This window comes from Oryza brachyantha, chromosome 3, assembly GCF_000231095.2.
Source record: "Oryza brachyantha chromosome 3, ObraRS2, whole genome shotgun sequence".
Lineage (NCBI taxonomy): Eukaryota > Viridiplantae > Streptophyta > Magnoliopsida > Poales > Poaceae > Oryza > Oryza brachyantha.
Genome location: NC_023165.2, coordinates 20,953,405 through 20,972,045, shown reverse-complemented (window position 1 = coordinate 20,972,045; position 18,641 = coordinate 20,953,405). Strand labels below are relative to the sequence as shown.

The 18,641-nt window shown below is 44.9% G+C and overlaps 2 protein-coding genes across 3 annotated transcripts; both read left to right on the top strand.

Annotated features, from left to right (window-relative positions):
• Positions 1–610: 610 nt before the first annotated feature.
• LOC102704325 (FT-interacting protein 3) lies at positions 611–3,984 on the top strand. The gene has a single exon (XM_040522602.1). The coding sequence runs from the start codon at positions 653–655 to the stop codon at positions 3,815–3,817; it is 3,165 nt and encodes a 1,054-aa protein (XP_040378536.1). The 5' UTR covers positions 611–652; the 3' UTR covers positions 3,818–3,984.
• A 4,196-nt stretch (positions 3,985–8,180) lies between these two features.
• On the top strand, positions 8,181–12,636 carry LOC102722282 (protein PNS1-like). 2 transcript variants are annotated; one of them, XM_006650297.3, is made up of 3 exons: positions 8,181–8,452; positions 10,122–11,324; positions 12,160–12,636. In XM_006650297.3, the coding sequence occupies exons 1-3, from the start codon at positions 8,345–8,347 to the stop codon at positions 12,295–12,297; spliced, it is 1,449 nt and encodes a 482-aa protein (XP_006650360.1). In that variant the 5' UTR covers positions 8,181–8,344; the 3' UTR covers positions 12,298–12,636. The 2 variants fall into 2 exon arrangements, with proteins under 2 accessions (XP_006650360.1, XP_015690227.1); XM_015834741.2 differs by having other exon boundaries at positions 8,391–8,729.
• Positions 12,637–18,641: the final 6,005 nt, after the last annotated feature.

Sequence of the window (18,641 nt, the reverse complement as noted above, 5' to 3'; positions counted from 1 at the left end):
TACTAAATGTATTACAAATAAACTGGAAAAGGCACACGGGTAAAAGATTAAAACATAAAATATTATTTATATTTTATCATCTAATAATAATAAAAATTATAATCATTTTTTAATTAAACGGACTATACAAAACAAAACAAACAGTATAAAAATACAATTATTAGGATACAGAGGGCGTACTACGTAAAGCGCTCGACGAGGCCGGCGTCGGCCCACGCACGTCTCTGTCTCCCCCACTTCTCCGGGCGAGTCGAGGGGGTTTCCGCCGCCGCCGTCGCCGTCGCCGGTCACGTCAATGCCGTTGCCGTTGCCATCCGCTGACCCGCGCGGCCCCACCCTCGCCACCTACCAGGCGCTTCGATGCGATGCCGCCTCGCGCTCCCCGCCACGTCGCAACCGGACAACGCTCCGTGCCCGCACCCCCTCCGTCCTACGTGGCCCCCCGGCCCCACCTCCCGCCCGTTGCCGCCTTTTAAACCCCGCCTCCCTTCCCTCCCCAACCTCACGTCCTCACATCGTCACTCTCTCCGCTCCACTCTCTCCACTCTCCAACGGTCACATTGCTTGCTCTCCCTGCCGCGAGACACGCGCGCGCGGTCACCGGAGTAGGTTCCGACACTTGTGCCCCGGCGGGGCTGGCACGGTAGCCGCCATGGTGGAGGAAGGGGCGAGGCGGCGGGTGGTGGTGGAGGTCTGCAACGCGCGGAACCTCATGCCCAAGGATGGCCAGGGCACGGCGACCGCCTACGCCGTCGTCGACTTCGACGGCCAGCGCCGCCGCACGGCCACCAGGCCGCGGGATCTCAACCCGCAGTGGGGGGAGCGCCTCGAGTTCCTCGTCCACGACCCCGACGCCATGTGCGCCGAGACGCTCGAGCTCAACCTCTACAACGACAAGAAGGCTATCGCCGCCGCCGCAGGAGGGGGAGGCGGCCGCCGCGGGGGCACGTTCCTCGGGAAGGTCAAGGTGGCCGGCGCCTCGTTCGCCAAGGCCGGGGATGAGGTGCTCGTCTATTACCCGCTCGAGAAGCGGAGCGTTTTCTCGCAGATCAAGGGCGAGATCGGGCTCAAGATTTGGTTCGTCGACGAGCCACCGCCGCCGCCGCCCGCGGCCCCAGCGGATGGAAAGGCTGACGCCGCCGCGGAGAAGAAGGAGGCTGCCGAGGGTGGGAAGGAGGAGAAGGAGAAGGCGCCAGCTGCCGCGGCTGCGGCTGAGGAGAAGAAACCGGAGGCGGCGGCGCCGGCCGAGGAGAAGAAAGCAGAGGAGGCCAAGAAAGAAGAGAAGAAACCAGAGGCGGACAAGAAGCAAGAGAAGAACGACAAGAAGAAGTCACCGGAGAAGGGAAAGAAGGACGGTGAGAAGCCCAAGGAGGACGGCAAAGCTAAGGAGGAGAATAAGAAGGAGGTTGCGCCGGTGCCACCGTCGCCATCGAAGGCGCCGCCGCCCTCACCGTCAAAGATGGAGGTCGCGGCCGCTGGAGTCGCCGGCGACCTCGAGATTCGTCCGCAGAGCGCCGCCGAGCGGAGCATGGCCGCCTCTGCCGGCAACGCGTCATATGACCTGGTCGACCGCGTGCCTTACCTGTTCGTCCGGCTTCTCAAGGCCAAGCACCACGGCGGCGGAGACAAGCAGCCGCTGTACGCGCAGCTGTCCATCGGCACGCACGCCGTGAAGACGCGCGCGGCGACGGCCGCTGGCGAGTGGGATCAGGTGTTCGCCTTCCACAAGGATAGTCTCACGGCCACCTCCCTGGAGGTCACCGTCCATGAATCGGCCAAGAAGCCGGCGGCGGAGGGAGAGCCCACTCCGCCGGATGCCAACCTCGGGTACGTCTCGTTCGATCTTCATGAGGTCCCAAAGCGGTCGCCGCCGGACAGCGCGCTCGCGCCGCAGTGGTACACCCTCGAGGGTCACTCCAGCGACGGTACGGCAGCCTGCGACGTCATGCTCGCCGTGTGGGTGGGCACGCAGGTCGATGAGGCGTTCCAGGAAGCGTGGCAATCCGACTCCGGCGGCTACCTCGTCCACACCCGCTCCAAGGCGTACCTGTCCCCCAAGCTCTGGTACCTTCGCCTCAGCGTCATCCAAGCGCAGGATCTGCGCCTGCCGGCGCCGCCGGACGGCAAGGCGAAGCCGATGGGACCGGCCTTCCCCGAGCTCTACGTCAAGGCGCAGCTCGGCGCCCAGGTGTTCAAGACCTGCCGCGTCGCACTCGGCAGCGCAGCGACGGGGACATCCAACCCGAGCTGGAACGAGGACCTTCTGTTCGTCGCCGCCGAGCCGTTCGATCCCTTCTTGACCGTCGTCGTGGAGGATGTCTTCTCCGGGCAGACGGTGGGACAGGCGCGCGTGCCACTGTCCACCGTGCACCGGCGATCTGACGACCGGGTCGAGCCGCCGTCGCGGTGGCTCAACCTGTGCGGCGACGAGGCTCGGCCGTACGCCGGGCGGGTGCACGTGCGCGTGTGCCTGGAGGGCGGCTACCACGTGCTCGACGAGGCGGCGAACGTGGCCAGCGACGTCCGCGCGGCGTCGAAGCAGCTGTCGAAGCCGCCCGTGGGGATGCTCGAGGTCGGCGTCCGCGGCGCGACGAACCTGGTGCCGATGAAGATCGCCAAGGACGGCGCGAGCGGCTCGACGGACGCGTACGTGGTGCTCAAGTACGGGCCCAAGTGGGCGCGCACGCGCACCATCCTGGACCAGTTCAACCCGCGGTGGAACGAGCAGTACGCGTGGGACGTGTTCGACCCCTGCACCGTGCTCACCATCGCCGTCTTCGACAACGTCCGGTACAGGAACGCCGACGCCAGCGGCGACGCCGGGAAGCTGCCCAAGGATGCGCGCATCGGCAAGCTCCGCATCCGCCTCTCGACGCTCGACACCAACCGCGTGTACGCCAACAACTTCGCGCTCACGGCGGTGCACCCGGTCGGCGTGCGCAAGATGGGCGAGCTGGAGCTGGCCATCCGGTTCACCTGCCCGTCGTGGCTGACGCTGATGCAGGCGTACGGGAGCCCGCTGCTGCCGCGCATGCACTACGTCAAGCCGCTCGGGCCGGCGCAGCAGGACGTGCTGCGCCACACGGCGATGCGCATCGTGTCGGGGCGGCTGGCGCGGTCGGAGCCGCCGCTGGGGCCGGAGGTCGTGCAGTACCTGCTCGACACGGACACGCACGCGTGGAGCATGCGGCGGAGCAAGGCCAACTGGTTCCGCGTCGTCGGCTGCCTGTCGCACGTCGCCACGGCGGTGAAGTGGGCGAACCGGGTGCGCACGTGGACGCACCCGCCGACCACCGTGCTCGTGCACGCGCTGCTCGTCGCCGTCGTGCTCTGCCCGGAGATGATCCTCCCCACCGTCTGCCTCTACCTCTTCCTGGTCCTGCTCTGGCGCTACCGGGCGCGGCCGCGCGAGCCCACGGGGATGGACCCGCGGCTCTCCCACGTCGACAGCGTCAGCCCCGACGAGCTCGACGAGGAGTTCGACGGGCTCCCCTCGGGCCGCCCCGCCGACGTGGTCCGGATGCGGTACGACAGGCTGCGCGCCGTGGCCGGCCGGGCGCAGACGCTGCTCGGCGACGTCGCGGCGCAGGGCGAACGCGTCGAGGCGCTGCTGTCGTGGCGCGACCCGCGCGCCACGGCGGTGTTCGCGGTGGTCTGCCTGCTGGCCGCGCTGGTGCTCTACGCCGTGCCGTTCAAGCTGCTGCTGCTCGGCATGGGGTTCTACTACCTCCGGCACCCCAGGTTCCGCGGCGACATGCCGTCCGCCGGATTCAACTTCTTCCGTCGCCTGCCGTCGAACTCCGACAGGGTTCTCTAGGAAGAACCAGATCGATCGATCAATTAATCAATCAAACCAGCTTCTTGATCGTTTCGGTGTAATCTTATCGTTTGATCATTTCTTGCACCCAGTAAGCCTTGCTTGATTAGGCTTGGTGATGCTAATAACAATAATAATGAGCTATTTCATTCATTCGTTCAGAATCACTCCTTCCAATCTTGCAGACTGTGATGGTTTAAATCATATCTACAGAATCAAAATGCAGTAATGAATGTCGATCAAACAATTCAACACTGAGATTCATAGCTTTAAAGATGAAAAATTGGCTGTCAAATTAGTCGGTCTTAGCATTAAATGAAATTTACAGGAGCTAAAATTATACCGAATCATACTGCCAAACACTACCCAGCTGCATGCCGTTAAAAATGGGAATCAGCTTTACAAGAGCTTCTGCCGCAGTTACAGAGGCTGAGGTTCATATGCAGATGAGATTGATTCAGCGAAGAGGCCAAATTAGGCGGCGGAATCTGCATCGGCGAGGCGATTGATTCCCTGATGATCACATGCTCCATGGCACTTAAACCCTTTTGATCCTTCTTGGTCCAGGTTCATCAATCGCTCACCTAAACCACGCACCAGTGAGGCAGTGTCTGAAATAAGATAAACCTGCACCTGGTCAGCTTACCAGAACCATCTGCTCGGTTTTAATCCCCACTTGCCACACACTTGCAGTGGTGTGATCTCAGGACAAAAGCTCGTACTCACTCCGTCCTAAAATAAACTAATTTTTCATTTTTCTCTTCAATTTTTGACTCTTCGTCTTATTCAAACTTTTCTGTGATTGATATTTTTGTTTTTATTAGATGATAAATTATGAATAATACTTTATGTGTGACTAATTTTTTTAAATTTTTTGATTTTTTTTTAAATAAGACGGATGGTCAGACGTTGGATACAGAAATCGAAGAATTCGTTTTTTGATATAGGGAGCATGCTTTTGTCAGTACTAACCACTAGGCAACCACATCACACAAAGTGAGTAAATGTGTGTGTAAAATCATCACAGATGCAGCAGGCGTGATAGTCCATGTCGGCAACAGGAGAATGTCTACTCTGAAATGTCTAAACGTGAATAGCATCATCATAAGACTGGCATATCTGACAAGAACTTTACCTACACATCTAATGAAGCAAAGTGAGTAAACATACCTCAGTTAAACAGAAAAAAGTGAAAAGAAAATCCATGATTAGAGGCAGAGGAGATGAGCGTTTTGGTGTGTGCCCCATTGGATTTCTCTCCCCTTCTGATCAGATCTACCACGCCACTGCTGCTGCACTACGATGGACACTTGCGAAAGAAAAGGCCGAACTGCCGCACGTGAAACCACAAAAGCCTTTTGCACCATATGGCAGACAGGATTCAGTCATTCAGAGACCAAAAAACCATAAAAATACAGTGTTTCTTTTTTTTCCCTTCTGGACGCTTATCACTCCTGTGAGAAATCTAACCCGTTTCTGGGACCATGGAGAGAGGGCACTAGGAGTGATCTGGAGGTTGTTCTTTGTCTCGAGAGGTGGAAGTATCAGGCAGCAGGAGTGGCGCTGTGAGAGTGAGAGCCTGCACTGAAAGTGATGGCGGCCTGATCGAGGAGACGATTGGGCGAGCAGCGTCGGAGATCGGAGAGGCTTGGCGGTTGCCTGGTTCGTCGTTTGTGCAGCTCAGAGGTGGCTTTGCCATTGCCCGACTCTGCATGATTCCGGCTGTGCACATGAGTATACTACTTACAGAAGGGGTGGGCAAAAAAGACCGAAAAGATCAGGAGCAAGAAATCCGGTTATCAGTGTAGTCATAGGTAGCGAAAGACCTAATTCTATTCGTTTAATTTGGTTCGTCTCATCAGTTTAACCAATAGACCGAATTACGAAAATAGTAATCTCAAATTCAATCTTTAATTCATAAAGTTTAATAGGATTAAACTCTAAATTTGGCATATCTACTCTTTCTATGTTAGCCTAGCTCAACTCCTGATCTCACACGAGCGCACACACAAATGAAGCACAAACACCCTGGACTAGAGAATTTTAGTGCTGCACACCAGCACCACCGCACAAAACACTCACCGGCTCCTGTTATTCACTACTCAAAACACAAGCTGGTACACCGCTTAAATAGCAAGCGTTGAACCATGCATTGGCAGCACAACCAAGCCAAACACACTCCATGGCTTAACCACAAATCACTTTCCTACATCATGTAGGCCACGACCTCCATGGCTCCATGCATATGGAGCACCGCTCTCTACGCGTCAAGTCTCAGGTATCCAATCTGCCTTTGCATGCCTCCATGCAAAACAAAATGGGATTCAGATGTTAGCAGCATAGTTGGTATATATGTAGGGATTGACATTATCAGGTCTATGGATAATTCATGACTGGTTCTAAAAAGCTAAGTTTTTTTAAAAAAATTATCTACTTCATGGACCTTCTAAAGATTGGAGAAAACATCTCAAATCATTTCTCCCAGATAAATTTCCCCATTCACAGATGAAGAAGAAGACTCACCGAGGACAGGCCAGATTTTGGGTCATTTGATAAGTGTTTCTGGGCTTTTACAGTTGTTCATGGGCTAGTAAGTAAGGTTAGCTACCCATTCGTCCCCCAGTGTGGGCTTCCACTATTGCAACTTTAAACGGGCAAATCTAAGCCTTGTAAAGTTACCAGGTTGGCCCACTCATCACGCCTTTTGCTTTGCTATATACACGTGTTGCTTTTTTGCTTGATTCTCAATATCATGGAGGATTACCCAATGCTTTTACTTCGTTTTCCCTTTCCTTGCTTTTTTTCCTACGTTGGGAGTGCCGTGCTGATTGCACTTCTTCTCTAGTCCTATCCATAGCACTATCAAAAAGCAAAAGAAAAAAAAAGAGAGAGAGAAGGCTAGCTAATCATTGGGGATCGATGGATTATCAATGACATGGCTAATACTTCGTTATATTTAGTTTGCATTCCTTGGGGAAATCAAACCTATATGTAACTATATGTAAATAACATGCACTAATCTTATTTTGGGGCACACGTTAATCATTATTGCCTCCTTTACAAGAAAGGGATTTTTACATATTTATTCGAAAGCTAAACCAATTCTTACGAAATCCTGGTGTTACCGAAACAGTTATAAGTCTTATCTTTAGCATCGTCATTTAGAGAGAGTACAACATGTGAATGCAAACGAGCTCAAAAAAAATTTACCATATCACATTTATGCTTTGTGAGGAGGAGAAAGAGAAGAAGAGAAAAAAAAGCTATAGATTTCTAGCTACAAACTTGAAGACACTGTGCGTGAGAGGTGGATCTTATATTAATAATGAAATATATCTTTGGGTAAACTATTATATTATAGATAGAAGTTGGCTTTATATTAGCTCTTAACGAATGAATTTTTTTGGAGATAATAACTGACTCTCCTATCGACCTTGCTCTTAGGTTGAGTTTGAGAGTAAGGAAATGAGGAGAATATCCTGTAAAACGAGATGAACAATAAGTTAAGTATTAACTATTCTAACATAATTTTCTAAAGCAATATTTAGATATTTTTTCTAATAAATACAATGTTTAGCAGGTTAGAAAACATGCTAACATAAACCAATGGAGTTTTTTCCCTCCAAACAAACTCGGCCTTAGAATTGAAGGTAGCCTCCTATTTATTTATTATGCTCATATGTTTATAAGCTAAAATTTAAATATTAAAACTTAAAATTATAATATTTAAGTTGATTATAGTTTTATTCATCGTGGTTTTAACTTTCAACATTTGTTTTAGATCTCTAAAACACATAATAAAAAAATTTCACCCATAAATTATTTTTAATCATTAGTAAAGACATTTTAGTTATGCTTAATTTCAGCGAAACAACTGGACTACCCGATTATCCAAGCACGAACAAACAACAAAACAATCATACCCTGATTGTCATCCGGGCGAGGGCAACACACTAGCTAGGGAGTAAAAAGCTAAAAATGCTTCCATTGGGTGCATCTGGTAAGCGACAATCAGCAGACAGCTCTACAAATAAAGGAAGCAGAGAAACCAATTGTGCTCCACTACAACAACAAAAACAAAAGCAAAGCAGGAGACGGAGCACGCTGACGTGTATGCAAACGGTGCAACGCCCCCCTCTCCAGTCTCCACCACGCCATATTGGCTACCCCCACGGCCCGGACGCCGCCCCGTCACCGGCCGGTACAGTCACCACCGTAGGCGACGCTCACCTCCTCACCCGAACAAGAACATTTTCCTCACTCCAGGTTTTCAACCGCGCTTCCACCGGGCGGTAACCCCACTTACCCAACTCCTCTCTCTCTCTCTCTCTCTCTCTTCTCCTCGTCAATGCGTCAAGAGAAGCAGAGTGGAGCGGGGCGGAGGCGAGCGGAAAAGGCCCGCCCCCTGGCTGCGGCGACAGCGAAAGCGGGAGGGCCAAAAGCAGATGAGACCATCAAAGCGAGTCGCGGATTAGGGAGAGAGAGAGAGAAAGGGGAGGCGCCGCGAGGAGGAGGAGGAGGGGGGCGATGGAGAGGCGGGGCGGCGGCGTCGTCGGCGAGATTACGCAGGCCAGCGGCGGCGGCGGCGGCAGCATTGCCGGGTCGGCGACCACGCCGGCGGCGAGCCCTTACCAGGTGACCGCTGTCTTCCGTTTCCCTCTCCTTCCCCACCCCCCTCTTCTATCTCGCAGCACCTCGTTTGGCGTGCTCGCGCGCTCCCGTTGTGTGGTTGACCGCGTACTTGTTGCTGGTTTTTTTGCTCGAGGAGTTGCGATTGAGTTGGCCGATTCGGTGCCCCGGTTTTGTTCGCGGCGTGAAGCGGAGTGCCACTAGATGCGGCTTTGAGCGATTTACTTGCAGAGTTCTAACCCTGGATCATGATGACGCGAATCGGGGCGCTTATTTGTGCGTGGTGGGTTCGAACTTCGTTTGCTTATATGTTGGTGCGTTTTGAATCGATGGAATGCAGTATGCGCATGTGGTCGACTCGAACTGCTATTTGGCGATCAATTCGTTCGTGCAAATGCATGTGTTAGAGTTGGGTGTTTTTGATGCTGTTCGTGTGCTGAATTGGCTGTAGGAGGTACTTTGTGACAAATTAGAGGAGCAGGGTGTGAATTGGAGCTAGTCTAGGCCTAAGATTGCCGCTGTAGTTGTTGCAGGTATCAGGTATGGGCACTCGTGCTAGTATTCAAATTGAAACGGACACAATGAAGTGGTTGTGGTTTTGCCGATTAGGTGGCCTACTGGCTACTGGCATGTTTGAGATATTCCAGCATGACCATGATGAGATGAGGGGCCAGGCAGATGGCATTTGGTTTGCCTGAGAAGTTTGGATGAACCTCGCCGGAAATATTGTTTTTAATTCTTGTTTGACTTAAAGTACAGAAGTAGTGAACAATTTGGGCAACTTTGTGAGTCCCTACGTTTTGGTAGTGGCAAACTTTGTGGAGATGTTCGGTTTGGTGCCCAAATAGTGCTCATACAAGATGAAAAATGTTGGAATTGCCAAAGTTTTGCTAGATTAGTTTTTTTTTAAAAAATTTATGAAATGTTTGGTTTTCTACCTTACCAAATTTTGGTAGGGTAGCAAACCAAACAAGTCCACAACTAATTGGGGTTGTGTGGTTGAGTTGCTTCACTTACTTTGACTGCACAAATATATTGGTTTCATTTCTTATGTTATCTTGCTCATTGAGGGATGGATTAGCTCATTTTGCTTATGTCTGTAGATAGCCGGATGTACTTGTTACACAATGCATTCATGAATGTTCCCCATTTGGTTTTTGACTATTCAGAGGAGTTAATCCTAAATTTTATTTCATTCTATTTTTTTCAAAGCAGCACTATTTGGTCACAATTTTGTCGCTTAGCTACATTACTGAATTTGCTTTTGTTGTCTAAGCTTGTAAGACTATTCTTACCCCCTCCAGTACCTCATTTTATTTCTATGCATTAATCAAGTATATTATATTTCATTATCATTATCCCTGAGTAATAATAGAAAAAGCCCTATGCCACATTTGCAAAGCATTACTCACTCTTTAGCTAACAGTTCCATACTAATAAATTATTTGATCAATGTGCATAATCAGGTCACCCTGATAGATTTTATACATGTATTTTTTAGTTGAAAAATTGAACACTGGTAATCCAAACATGTCTTCACTTATAAAATTGTATGTCAAAACTCCATCACTTTCTTGTTGATTTGATCTAATTTATGTTCTCTCTGTGAGGACATAGTTATTGCTTTGATTTAACCTACATCACTTTGCTAACGTTTCAAACATTACTTCCTCAGATGGCAGTTGAAATTGATGAGCAAATTTACTCCCCAGCATTTGGCAATATTGCTGTCCCTGATAGTCATGGTTGCTGCAGTGGTTTCACATCCAGTGTCACAAAAGTGGTGTTTACCGTACACATCCTTGCTTTCATTGCCCTCGCAATCTTCCTTGGCATCCAGGCCTCTTCCCGACAGAATCCTACCTACAAGCCTTTTGCCAACTTTGTTCCTCTTGCCTCCTCTGTCATAGTATCCATAATTGTCGGTTGCTTTTGGGTCATCCTTGCAGTCATTAACCCTCCAAAAGCCATCAAAACCTCACTCTGGGCAGCCCCCGTTCTTGCACTGGCCTGCGATGTAGTCATACTCCTTGTTGGTAATGGTGCTGCACTTGGTATTGGAGTGCTCATAGTTGTCGTTGCCATTGCCATGGCACTATACAGTTGTTGGGCCACTGGTGTACGTCTTCAGCATGCCACTGCAGTGCTTGCCACCTCTCTTAGTGCAGCACATTTGCCTCCTTCTGCTTCTTGCTTAGTTGTCTTTGTCATTCTTGCTGCATTTGGCTATATGTCTTTCTGGACAGTTGCCATTAGCTGTATTGCTGCTGCAGAAGGGCACTTCATGAACTTCAAGGTTGCTTATGTGGCTGCACTTTTGGTGAGCATGTCATGGACCATGCAGGTACTTCGCTACTTTGTCTATGTGGCTGTGGCAAAACTAGCACATGCACGGTTTGTCTATGGAGTCAGTATGCCAGGTGGCACCATTGAAGCAATCCGTGGCACAATGATGGGGCCATCCTTTGGTGATATTTGCATGGGAGCTGTGGTTGTCCCTGTGATTGCAGCTGTGAGAAGCTTTGCTCGAGCAATCAACGCTGTGACTGAGGGCAATGACGAGTTCTGCCAGGGCTGCTGCTTGGCTATATCAGATAAACTGATGGGACGGGTCAACCGGTGGGGTTTTGTGCATGTGGGAGTGTGGGGCAAGGCATTCTGTGTGGCTTCACGGAATGTGTGGTCTCTTTTCGTTCTCCGTGGGATATCAAAACTGGTTGATTCAGACCTCACTGGTTCGTTCTGCTTCCTTTCTGCTGTCACAGGAGGTGCATTGGCCTCACTAGTTGCTGGCTCATGGGCACTAGCCATGGATAAAGAACATAAGGAGCTTGCTCTGCCAGTATCCATTTATTCATTCCTCATCGGTTATTACATGGTATTTCACTCAACCTCTTGCACTCTGTTTGTTCAGTGTTCATCTGCAATTAATTCTGGATTAGTTAAACCTGATCAATCATGATTTTGAACTTTTTTATGCAAGTAATAGTATATCTTCACTGTACTGAAACATGGCTGAATTCGTTTGGCCTTTGTTGTCAAGAGGTCTCATAAGCCGGTTACTTCAATCTTTTGCAAGCCTAAAGTATATGTGCCATTTGAAATTTTGTATGATGACATTGCAAGGTTCCCAGCTAGTTGGCATCAGAGAATACAAAGGTTCCCAGCTAGTTGGCATCAGAGAATACAAACTAGTCACCAGAAACAATCCTATAAAATTTGGATTTATTTTTAGGCTATCTTGGTGAAATTTACGGGCCTACCTTCAAACTTTTTTTTTGTTCTAGCTACTCCTTTTATCCAGATTAATTGGAAAATACTACCTCCATCCCAAAATATAATCATTTATGGGTTGTTTAGCAGTGATTTAGGTTTCGAAGAATAGACTATGGCACCTCTTAATAAATGAGAAATGAATGGGTGTGGAAGGATATGTGAGGGTAAAATAGGAAAAATTTTGAATGGAAAGTGATTGGTGGGATAAGTAATACCATGAAGTGTCAGAAATACTTATATTTTGTGCAAGATTCAAATCCTAGAAATGCTTATATTTTTTAATGGAGAGAGTAAGATATAATTATATTACTATGAGAGACTATTATTTACAAATTTTAAAGTGCAGAGATCCAGCATCTCATGAATTGTAGGTATTCATACTGCTTAGACATCCTGCTGTCTAATCCTCTTGTTTGCTTCTTGTTGCAATGGTGCAGTGCCGAATGATAATTGCGTGGCCGCAGGCTTGTGTTGCAACATATCATGTTGCATATGCAGAGAATCCACAGAACCCTAACCTGGGGACACTTATACCAGACCATCTGCGTGAACTCCAAGCACTAGCAGCGGACTGACTGATCTCTCACTGATATCAACCAGCATGACCCTTGCAGAGTCACACATTGTTCCGATTACATTGGTGATTGCTAAGATTGTTCAATTCCTTCAACCATTTTTTTCTGATTCCCGAAATCTAGAAATCGATGCATCAGTGCAGATATTTCAATGTTTAGCTGTTGCTGTGGTCACCTATGAGTACTGCATATGTACAGCAAATTTTTGCATGCTCAGTTGTGTAGATATGCATTAGCCAAAAGAGGTTAGATGATCTGAGACATCAAGAAATATAACTGTAGAGAAAATAGCACAGTGAATATATACATAGAATGGATGTATTTGTTTTCCTGAATTAATTGTTGCTTTCCAGTTGCAGGTGCAGTTGTTATGATGCTTGTGCCGTTAGGCTGTACAAAATTCAAGCATTTTGTCACTGATTTCTACATCTTTGGTTATTTGATTTATATTTTGCTCCGTTGGTGCCTTTTGACTTACCTGTTGCTCTTCACTGGGAAAATTTGCATGATTCTTTAATAAATGGCAACTTTGCACATTTAAAGGATCACACTGTATATTATATGCTTGCTTTTAGTTCCAAAAAGTTCCAAGATTTTAACACTAAATCTGTACATAGTACTACTTGTTCACAAACCTAAAGGATTATTATTTTGGCAACATTCTAACTAACTTGAATAATACACTTTGACATGCCTCAGCAAATTGATACAATTCAAGGATGTGATTATGTACTGTAAAATACTTGACTTGTATTTTGAATTATATCTACATCATCTCCGTTATACTATTAAGTTATGGATTGGCCTTATAGTTTATGTCACTGCATTAGAAGTTTGCAAAAACTAACCTTCGTGTTCCAACTGAAATTAACCTTCTATCTTCTAGTAAAATTATTTTGTTTTTTCCTGCAAAAAGAAGTGTATGCAATGATCTCCTGTTTCCTGGGCTGTCATTTTCTATCATCCAATGTAAGTATTGTTTGTAGATGAACTGATCAGCTTAATGTCCTGGAACGAAGACTTATTGGTACTTTTCATTTCATTAAATAGCACATCTGTGTCTTCAGATTATTGAAAATCAATCTCATTTTCTGCTACCTGTTGACAAGAGCAAGAGTGATTAATATGAATTATCAGTGATAACGATTACAAAATGCATTGTGCTGATCATTCTCTGTGCGTATATACCTCCATTTTGTTACCATGTCATTTGGTATTAGTTTCTTAAATTGGTTCTCGGCCAATCATGCATCGGTACACTTCCATAATTTTGGCCTTTGCTTGCCTACAGAGTACAGATTGATGTGCTTATTTCTGTGACAAGAATTATGGAGTAATTCCAAGAGTTCAGCGTGAGTCTTTCTTCGAGTTCAGTTTATTGTGCTATGTCAATTCCACTCTCTTTAGATTTGCTCATTTCGCTGCGATTCAAGGTCCAAATGCCATCATCAGACAACTGTGATTGGGGTTTTATCTATTGTTATTTTCTCATTTCTGGCAAGGTTGGACTCCACCAGATTCATCTTCCCCAGTGCATGTCGTACGCCTGTACGTGGTGGCAATGGGTCTAAGTTTTTTTAATACAAAGTTTAAGTGTTAGGCTTTAAAATAGGGTAAGCTAAAATTTTATAGATTTTAAGTTAAAAAATTTTAAGGGTTAAGTAAGATTGTGAAAGGATCAAAGGTCTTTAGTCCATTATAGCTGTACCCGATTTCTGATCTTTCTTTGGCATCACTTTTCCTTCTCAGCTTCCTTTCTCTCCGCGGTCGCAGTTATGATTGTTGGTACGAGTACTGTCTATAAATTTATACATTTGACATAAACCTAGAGATGTTGAACAAGAGATACTGTACCATTAATATCACTCATATATTTCTAACTATCCCCGTCCCGAAATAAAATTATTTTTTAGTTTTTTGATACAATGTTTTGACCTTTTGTCTTATTTGAAATTTTTTTGCGATTAATATTTTTATTCTTACTATAAGATAAAACATGAATAGTACTTTATGCGTGACTAATTTTTTTAAGTTTTTTTTATAAATTTTTCAAATAAGACAAATGATCAAACGCTAGACACAGAAAAAGGAAAAATGAAGTTATTATGGAATGGAGATAGTATATATATAATCATCATATTTTTAATAAAGAGGGCAGCTTATCTCTCTTTCTTTTATTATACTAGCTAAATATCCATGTTTTGCTATAGATAAAATTGAACTGTACGTGCGCTAAAATTGTTTTGAACAAATTAATTACGAGATTTTTGAAACAATTTCGTTACTGCGGATGGCTTTGATGGTAAAATTATCTTAGAGAGATAACATGAGATATTAACATGTACAACGACCATTTTTTTAACATCAAAGAACATATATAATAGTTGGTAAAAAGAAAACAGCATAGATGATATTGCGGCAAATTCACTTTTATAACCACTGCCTTTTTAAAAGAGTATTTTTGAAACAATTTCATCGTTGCAGATATTTTTGTATGGTAGACTTCTCTACTATTGATGAAATGAGATATTAACAACATACACAAATACATTTTTAACATTAAAGAGTTGGTAAAAAGAAAACAACTGGTGGGGTGACAAATTCACTAAAACCATCATTGCTTTTTTTTAAATTTAATTTAGATGTTAGAAAATGGATATACTATTAGTTATTAGATTTTTTTTCATCCTACTTTGTATTTCTCAAATAATGCCACAAACGATGTTTGATATCTCTTAGCTTTATCTGATTTTGATCCATTTCTTTGCCAAACTACGTACAACTTGTGCAAGGTGTGGCTGCCACGAGCCACAACTTAAGGCAAGGTTAATCAAGAATCTATGACACGTGGGATTATGAAGAAAAATGTGGTTATCTATAATTGTGGTATCAGTCAAACGAGTGGTGAAAAAACTGTGGAGTTAAGATACCCGACTAAACTATAAGGTAATTATTTTAATCTTGTTCAGCTAGGATATCTATGAACTTCGAACAAAACAGATACTATGATGGCAACTGAGAAACAGGAGAATTTCATGATCCTCGAAGAAGATGCATGCCTGCCATGCATGATTTTTACCTTTTGCCCTGTCGCTAAAAAACAGAGTATTGGTGCAAGGAATGAAGCCTGATCCGAGACCTGCCTGCCTGTCACACGCACCGTCGCAGGCAGCAAAAATATGATACACATATATAGGCAGATCTTGGATCAAACTACATTCCAAACACCCACCTCTGTGGTGCGACTCTTCAGTAGAATCACCATCAGACCATATGCATGCATGCATGCATTACCGTGTCTGTATATTCTGTATCTCGTATTCTCTCGCCTATTTATAGCGATGGATCTATATATGCAGACCATGCAATGCATTGATGCATATGCATATTAAGCAGCTGCACAAGTGCCGCTTATATATATGCTAACCAAAACGGCCAGCGTTGGTCTTGCATGCATCTTTTGGCCGCCGGCCGGGTATCGAGGGCCGTGCATGCATGGCCTCCCTCCGACTCATCCGAGAGCTACTCCTGCTTTTTCAGGCTATAAAGAAAAGCTATATGAGAGCTAGTATAATAGTATAATAGTAGGTCGCGAGCCGGCTAAATACTAAGGTGGAGGAGAGATGAGAAAAGAAAGAAGATATACGGGTTATAAGTTTATAGCCGGTTCGAGCATAAGAAGAAAAAAAACCCTATAAGAGAGACAAGTGAATTATATATTAATAATAAAAAGCTAACTATTATATAAATGATCTAAAAAAATATTATAAGTAATCTTATAGCCATGCTGAGTATATTATTATATATTATTAGCTTTGCTACGACGAGAGAGGCTATATGTTCTGGAAGAATCTGTAGTTCCAGAGACAGAGGCGCGTTAGTTTCCGTGTAGAAAAGCCGGTCGATGCATCATGCGTTGCACAGCGTACACGAGGAGGAAGGAATACCGCGCATGCACCGACCAGAGCAGACCCCCCCCCCACCCCCCCCCCCCCCCCCCCCCCCCCCCCCCCCCCCCCCCGGGGGCATGCGCATGCGCGACTCACCGAAACTGGAGGGCTGAAGGTCTTCCGTCTCCGGGTGGCAGGACCTCCGTGTCAATTTTCTGATACGGAGACGACGGAGGGATCGCGAATGGCGGAACAAACGGTTTATTTTTAAAAATAGTTTTTAAACCAATTTATTTTTATTTTTTAAAAAAATAAATAGTACAAAACCAGTCATTAATAACCTCGTATTTTTTTATTTTTAACATTATCCTTGATCGTCTCCCACTTGTAACGAACCATCATTTATTAAAAGGTATTTAGGCCATTTTTCCTCTCATAATTTAGTCCACAAATGTAAAATGATCATTTATTTAAGGACATAAGAGTATATATTAACTGACCACATTCCATTCCTCAAATCAAACAACAAGTAAGACAAATTAGAGTATGAAAATATGAAATACAGATGCATACCGTATCATATAAAATCCTTAGTTTCTCCCTCCATTATCTCAAAGCATTGTTCACTACTTATCCCCTCAGACCATCACGTCATCTAAAAAATCAGAGCCATTCGTTCAGGTTCAGTTCGATCACCCACGTCTCGCTGCCTCACACATTTCTCGAGCTACACGCGGCTGGATATGCTAGTACGTTATGTTTTTCCTTCGACTAATAATTGAACTCCGATGGAGTGACGACTAATAGACAAACATTATCGGCCATCAAAGCTCCACACATCATCGGTTAAAAAAGCCAGCCTGTTGTCATGTATGATTGTATATACATATGTACACTAGATAGCTCTGTATTTTACACTTTACTTCAACTGCAATATTGTCACTCGTATTGCTAGCAAAGGCATCATCTTATTAGCATGATACATAGATGATGATGATGAATTGATGATATGATGTGTACTTGCAAACAAAATATTTGTGCTCAAAAGAAGTGCTTGCTGATGTCTTTATGTTTCTTTTCCTTTCTAATGATTTGCTGGGTAAAGTTGGGAATTTTAGAGGTTTATATCCAAGCTTTATTTTGTCTTGCATTGAAACTCGATGCCTTTTGCATGCATTCCTAGCTTCATTTTTGAAAAAGGAAAAGCTAGTGAAGTTTGCTCTAATCATTAGATGCTACCCCAAGATATATAGGAAGATCTTCTCTTTTTTGAACGAGCAGCCATAGGAAGGTCATTTACATATATTACTTGAATTAAGTAGAAGCTACTTTCCCTTTTTATCTCTCCCTAAGGCCCAACTGCAAGCCCATGCACGGCTTTATTATTTACTCTCTGAGGCATTCTTTAGTACCGCACCGCCTAATCACATCCTTAGCGAGTGGTTTATATAGTGCTCCTACATGACCCACGTCAAGCCATGACGAAAAGCACCAGCACTGGTGGGTCCGGTGCTTGCTCATGATACTCAGAAGGACATAATATGGTGCAATATTGAGCTTTTTTATTAATTTCCAAATTTTAACTTAGTGAAATGTATATATTGATCAATCTGCCTTTTTTTTTAAAAAAAGAAATCATTTTTTTCAACAATGCCATTTCGAAATTTTAATTTAGTGATATGTATATATTGATCAATCTGCCTTTTTTTTTTAAAAAAAAGGAAATCCAGTAGCCTCTTAGGTGAAATACTAGCAATATGCTAATATACTTGTGCTAACGCTACGATATCATAATATTTTTATTCATAAATATCCGTGTTAATGCTACGATATCATAATATTTTTATTCATACATCATTTAATTTTATGATAGTTAAATTACTTTTCTAAAATAGGTTAATTTGTATTTTAATTTGATTAAAAGTTACCTATGCTAATGAATGGTGACATTTTTATAATGAAAATCAATTAATTGAAAGAAAGTTTACGTTTCGGACATTTTACAATTTTATCTATCGTAGTCATATTCAACCAAAAGAATTTCATAGCCATATGCGTACCATCCATCACGCTATTAAGACATGTGTATACTAAAGATGTGTTAAATAGAAATCTTTTTGAAGACGTGTGTATTATCCTTTAGTACAATGAAATTGTGATCTATCTTCTAGTTCATGTAAAACTAAGTATTTAGGCAAATTCATATAATTCCATTGGACAACGTTCTTTTATCATAATTTAACAAAAATCCACTATAAATCACATGCCAAGTAAAAATAAAATAATCTAGGCAAGACCAAAAAGTCTTATAACGTGAGAGTATGTTTGAATTTGAAGGAGTGGACAAGTTGTATAACAAGATGTTCACGTTAATCTGGCAACTTGACACATGCTTACCATTTGATTTAGTCGAAATCGCGCATATTGTTGCTAGCATATCACGTCAAAGATCCT

Excerpts from the sequence above, each read along its gene's own strand:
- LOC102722282 (XM_006650297.3), top strand. The coding sequence starts at position 8,345 with ATGGAGAGGCGGGGCGGCGGCGTCGTCGGCGAGATTACGCAGGCCAGC. Across the intron at positions 8,453-10,121 it reads CGGCGGCGAGCCCTTACCAG|ATGGCAGTTGAAATTGATGA; the intron begins GTGACCGCTGTC and ends TTACTTCCTCAG. Across the intron at positions 11,325-12,159 it reads TCCTCATCGGTTATTACATG|TGCCGAATGATAATTGCGTG; the intron begins GTATTTCACTCA and ends GCAATGGTGCAG.
- LOC102704325 (XM_040522602.1), top strand. The coding sequence starts at position 653 with ATGGTGGAGGAAGGGGCGAGGCGGCGGGTGGTGGTGGAGGTCTGCAAC.